This window comes from Magnolia sinica, chromosome 16 (assembly GCF_029962835.1).
Source record: "Magnolia sinica isolate HGM2019 chromosome 16, MsV1, whole genome shotgun sequence".
Lineage (NCBI taxonomy): Eukaryota > Viridiplantae > Streptophyta > Magnoliopsida > Magnoliales > Magnoliaceae > Magnolia > Magnolia sinica.
In genome coordinates, this window is record NC_080588.1 from 7,388,821 (window position 1) to 7,395,401 (window position 6,581).

The 6,581-nt window shown below is 43.9% G+C and overlaps 1 protein-coding gene across 1 annotated transcript; it reads left to right on the forward strand.

The window, feature by feature from the left end:
* The first annotated feature begins 531 nt into the window (after positions 1-531).
* Positions 532-1,086, forward strand: LOC131229850 (uncharacterized). Its single transcript, XM_058225893.1, has one exon. It carries the CDS (start codon positions 532-534, stop codon positions 1,084-1,086), a length of 555 nt encoding a protein of 184 aa, XP_058081876.1.
* The last annotated feature ends 5,495 nt before the right edge of the window (positions 1,087-6,581 follow it).

Sequence of the window (6,581 nt, forward strand, 5' to 3'; positions counted from 1 at the left end):
AGGCAGATCCAAGGTTCAAGTGGACCACACAGTGGTGGATTGAATGTCCGCCGTTAAAAAAATATTGGGAGCCGCAGAAGTTTTGATCAAGCTAGGAACATGTTAAATGATGAATAAACATTACGGTGGGGCCTAAGGAGATTTCAACAGTGTGGTCCACTTAAGCCTTGGATCTGCATATTTTTTGGTCCCGTTCCCTAAATGGTCTGAAAAAATGGATGGTCGGCATGGATAAAACACTTACATTGCGGTGGGCCCAGCAGAGCCCCTGTCAAGACTAAGTCAAACCTTGCAATAACTCAAGAATTTAGACAATTTTACTTGAGTTTTTCTATATTGCTTCAATCCAAAGTTGGGTTTAAATAACCACTCTACTCTACGAGTCTATACCCCCCCCCCCCCCCCCCTCAAACTAATGTGGGATAATGAATCTACATTAGTTTACCGCAGAGAAACCTATGACAAGATGAGGTCATAGTTTTGATAAATAAATTAGCAAGTTATAGCTCTGATGTCACATGAGGAAAAGAAATGATTCCAACTGTGTTTCTTTTGGTGGAAATCGGGTCCACTGTTTCTTTGATATCGTGCTCTACAGTCAAACTTACAGGGTTAGACACCACCCCTACGCTAGGGCCGAGGGTTATCACTGCGGCAGGTACCTTCTCGGACGACACCAAACTCCGTCGCGGTTGCCCTATAAATTTAGGGAGCAAGGTGGTATGCATTGACCTGATTGTAACCAAGATTTACTACTACGATGTCATCATCGGCATGGATTGGACTGAGATGAAGGCAAAGATCAACTATGAGACTTGGTTGGTGACTGCCCGCGGGGCCGAGGGCGCATCCTTCACCTTCCCAGTTCAGGTCAACCACCCCTTCCGAATCCGTTGCTATGCTTCCCTGTTAGAAGATTATGATGATCCATCACTCGTGGCCACGCCAATAGTCCGAGATTTCATGGATGTATTCAAGACGATTCCTACACTACCTCCTCAATGTGAGATTGACTTTACTATCGACCTCGTGCCGGGCGCAACTCCCATCTCCTTGCCAACCATCGTATGCCTTCATGCGAGATAGAGGAGTTAAGGACCCAGATTGATGATTCATTAGCGTCTGGCTTCATACAGCCGTGTGTATCAATGTGGGGAGCTCCAGTATTATTTGTAAAGAAGAAGGACGAATCGTTGTGGTTGTGCATCGATTATCGCAAACTAAACCACATTACTGTGAAGAACAAATGCCCTCTGCCTAGAATAGATGACCTGTTTGACCAACTGAAGGGAGCCCAGTACTTCTCCAAGATAGACCTGCAGTCTGAGTACCACCAATTGCGTGTTATGAAAGAAGACATGCAAAAAATAGCTTTTAGGACTAGCTTCGGGCACTACGAGTTCCTCGTGATGCCGTTTGGATTCATCAATGCGCCGGTTGTATTCATAGATCTCATGAACAAGGTGTTTCGGCCGTACCTCTACCGGTTCCTCATCGTGTTCATAGATGATATTCCGATATATTTAAGAAGCCGAGAAGATCATGAGGAGCACCTACGGGCAGTCTTTGATACTTTACCGCAGAACCAAATGTTTGCGCAATTCCAAAAATACGACTTCTGGAAAGAAGAAGTCAAGTTTTTGGAACACGTGGTTTCGAAAGAAGGGATCACCATAGACCTTGCCAAGGTGACAGCAGTGCAAGACTAGGAGCATCCTGGTTCGATTACAGAAGTAAGAATTTTCCTCAGACTCGCGAGTTACTACTACCGATTTATCAAGGATTTCTCTAGAATAGCCCAACCATTATCCAAGCTTTACTCGGAAGGACATTTAGTTCGCTTGAAACGAGAAACTAAAGGTGGCCTTCCAAGAGTTAAAGGACAAGTTGATGTCTGCACCCATACTCGTGCTACCAGATCAAGGAATCAGATACACCATCTATACTGACGCCTCTCGAGTTGGTTTGGGATGTATACTCATGCAGAAAAAGATGGCGATTTTTTACGCCTCTCGACAGTTGAAGAAGCACGAAGAAAACTACCCCACTCACGATTTGGAGTTGGCAGTGGTCATCTTGGCATTGAAACTTTGGAGGCACTACCTCTACGGAGAAGTGTTTGAGCTCTTTTGTGACCATAAAAGCCTCAAGTATATCTTCATGCAGAGGGACCTGAACATGAGATAGCGCCGTTGGATGGAAACACTAAAGGACTTCAAGTTTGAAGTCTCCTACCATCCTAGCAAAGCCAACCTAGTGGCTGACACATTAAGTTGTAAGAAGGTCATGGAATTTGAAGCCTTGCTAATGATAAAAGAGTGGAATATGCTAGAATTTGTGTAAGACTTCGAACAAAGACTGACAGTAGAAGAGCCATTTGAGAGCGTTGCCCACCTTCATGTACAACCACTGATTGATATTCGAATCATTGAGGCATAGAAAGGAGATGAGCTACTATTGAGGATGAAAAAAAGTGCCGGTGATGGCGAAGAATCAGATTAGAGGATTGGCTTGGACGGAGGTTTGCGATATCATGGTCGCCTATGCGTCCCAAACCTCCATGATTTGAGGAAAGAGGTTTTAGACGCCGCTCACTGTTCTAAGTTAGCGATGCACTCGGGTAACACGAAGATGTATCGAGACGTGAAGTGATCATATTGGTGAGACAACATGAAAGCTCAAATAGCACATTACGTGTCCCGATGCATTACATGTCAGCAAGTCAAAGTCGAACATCGCTGACCCCCGGGTCTTCTTCAACCCATGCCCATAACCGAATGGAAGTGGGATTTCGTATCCATGGACTTCATTTTTAGATTGCCAAAGATAAGGAAGGGGCATGACTCTATTTGGGCGATCGTGGATCAGTTGACGAAATTGACTCACTTTCTCCCAATTCGGGTTTTTAATTTCATAGATGACTTGGCCAAGCTATACATCAAAGAGATAGTGCGATTGCACGAGGTCCCTTTAGAGATTGTGTCAGATCAAGAAACGCAGTTCACATATATTTTCTGGACCCGAATCCAAGAAACGATGGGTGTAAAACTGAAGTTCAGTAATGCTTTCCACCCTCAGACCGACGGGCAGACGGAACGGATGAATCAAGTGCTCGAGGACATATTGCGAGCGTGCATACTCGACTTCAAGCACAGCTAGGATGATTGTCTCCCCTACACTGAATTTTTTATAGCAACAGCTTTTAAGCAAGTATTGGCATGGCTCCCTACAAGGCCTTGTATGGATGCCCATGCCGAGCCCCACATTATTAGGCGAAGGTCAATGAGAAAAGCTTAATTGGTCCAGACTTCGTTCACGCGACCTCAGAAAAGATAGACATTATCAGGCGTCGACTCTTAGCGACCCATAGTAGACAAAAGAGTTACACCAATACGAGACAGGCATTTAGAATTCAAAGTTGGGGATCACATATTCCTCAAGGTCTCTCCAATGAAAGGAGTATTACGTTTTGGCAAGAAAGGGAAGCTCACACCGCATTTTATTGGGCCATTTCAGATAGTGGACCAAGTGGGTGTTGTGGCGTACCGTCTTGCACTACCCATGCTGTTCGTGAGCATGCACAACGTGTTCCATGTGTTGATGTTGAAGAAATACGTTCCCAACCCTACTCATATCATCAAATGAGAGCAAGTAGAACTCATGGAATATGTTATTTATGTACTGTGACCTACGTGCATTTTAGACAAAAGGGAACAAGTGTTGCACATTAAGGTTATCCCACTCGTGAAGGTGTTCTAGATGCATCACACCGAGGAAGAGGCCACTTGGGAGACAGAAGCAGAAGTCCGCAAGAACTATCCGTAGATTCTCGAGGAATACGAGAAGGTACAAATTTCAAGGATGAAATTTTCTTTTAAGGGGGGTAGATTGTAACGTCCTAGAAAAATCTGTACCAAAACCCAAGTTCAACCATGGGCAGAGCCGCCTGAGGGCCATACCCGACTAGCTAGTAACAGTGAGGTGTACGGTGGTAACTAAAGTTAGAGTAATTAAGGTCGAGTAACTATTCCTACGAACAAACGAATGGCTAGGATCGCAAGCACGACTAGCCAGACCCAAAGCCAACTGAGACTCGAGAGAAATTTTGAGGGCCCACCCCTCTCGGGAGTGCCCCGAAACTCCGTAAGGGACCTAGACCCCGCATCGGGGGTCCGCTAGCCTCGAAACAATAGAATAATCCCCGTCTTACTAGGCTCAACGTCCATCGCAGGAGCCGAACCTGGATAGTCTCTAGAATCGCTCAAATCAAGTCGAAGGACGGGTGCATGAGAAGTGCAAATACCCTAGAAAAGAACCTAAAACTTAAGTGAATTAAGTTGTACACTCTTTCGTGAAGTTGAGAGTTTCGGACCGTCGGTTTATGCCAAACTTCGCCCGTAGGGAAAAGATAATCCCCCGCACACATTCATATAATAGCGACCCCGATCGAGCATCGATGACCATTGATCTGACACAGGCTCCCAACTGCTGATCTGCGTGTCCGATCGTGCCAAGGCTATATCCTAACATAGATTCATTGGTAGGGTACCTACCCCATGGTATAGATGAGCCCGCGGACCCCCTAGAGGCCCCATTAGTTAGAAATGACCTCCCATAAGGCATAAATGACAAATGAAGTGGCCCTAGGGCCATTTGTGCACCATTTGGAGCTATAAATAGCTCCCGAATTGCACCCCTTTCTCCCCATCCGAATTTAGCAACCCTAAATTGGGAGAAATAAAGAGGAGAAGAGAGAAAGGGAGGAGAGAGATTGTAGGTGTGGCTATTAGAAGAGATTTTCCCCTCTTCTCGTCGACTCACGAGCCTAACCGCTACCATTCTCGCTATCAAAACTCCTCATCCGACAATTTAGGGTAAACCTATGAACCTTCCTTGTAAATGTAGATCTTCAAATGAGGTTTTCCTAACCCTAACGAACATGCATACCTGCGTAGTGGCCGAAAATCCTTCCTTGGAAACGTTACCCTAGGAACGAGTCCCAGTCGGACGTACTGGCAATAGGTGTGGATCATAGGTGCTTAGGTTGCGGTTTATCAATGCTACTGTTTTAGTTAATAATTTATAATTGTTAATGTAGGATTTGCATAATAACTTAGGTGTATTTTAATATCTCTCCAATGAATTACAAATTGTAATATAGCTGATACCTACATGCTCGATGAAATGCCTGAACGAGTATGTTACTGAATTTTGTTATTAAATGTGAATCATTTTATTTGTAAATGCTAGCTGATTTGATTAGAAAGAAAAACAAGATTAAGAGTAGTCTAGTTAGTCAGCAAATTTTCATATGTGGGTTAACCGAATTAGGCTAGCCACCCTAGGCAAAATCAATTGATTTGAGCCAAACACGAATGACCGACAATGATTGGGCTACGTGCACCGATGTTCGCCCGCTTCAACCGAAATTGTCCAAAGAACCGGCTAACCCTATATATGTTCACTATGTACGATCACAACTGCTTGAATCTGGGACACCCCCCTTACCATTCGCGAAGGTCTACTATTAACTATTAGTATCGCGATCATCGAGACTCGTGAGCCGGGCATGGTGGTATGGGACACCGTATCCATGCTGTTGGCCTACGCTGGGGTGGCAAGCCTCCCCGTAGTGACCACGAGCATTACCTTTACAACTTGCCTTTTGTATGTATTTCAACTGGGAGTAACGAACCCAGATGGATCAAGAATACAGGCATAGGACCACTGTGATCATCCCGCGCCTAGTGATTTAGTTGAGACCGATAACTAAAAGGGAGGTGCCCTAGCTTTCCCAAATTACTGGATGAATAGGCTTAATTAATCACTTGGCTAACATAACCATTCACTGCATCACACTAGAATAGGATGTGGCGAATCAGGAGTTAAAGTCGCGTGTTAAGGGAGTGTTGTCATTTGCAAACCAGGTGGTCAGAGTCACATGTTAAGTGAGTATTCGATTGTAAGTGCATGCATCATTTCATAAACCCCATTACACACATTAATAAGAGTAATTAGAAAGTAACTGTTTACATTGGTTTATCATTTCTGTACTGTTAGACTTAATAATATATGTAACTCATGCTTTATGGAACCACTAAATTGATCACTTACTCCCACTCTGGGATGGTGTTTTAAAACACCAACCAGACACTAATATAGATGCAGGGACTACGAAGTCCAATGTATTAGATCAAGCCTGCACAGACGAGGAGTTCTCTTACTTTCTGCTCTTAGACAGGCTGATGTAGACAGTTTACTATGCGGCGGAGGACACTGAGTGTTTGGGTATAGTTAGATACTAATATACCACATTTTGTTTGGCTTTAAAATTTTGTATCGGACCCAATTGTGGACCATATTCTGGATGATCATACTATATGCAAAATTTGATTCAGTCACTTACTTTATTTATGTTTATCCCAGATTATGATATACTGTCTAGTATATTTCTATACATGCTCAAGTACTGAATGTGTAACTAATTAGAACCGGCTTCTGCAAAGCATAAGTGATGCCCGAAAACTCGAGAGTCGAGCATTTTCTCTACCCTCAAAATTTAGGGCATTACAATAACACAT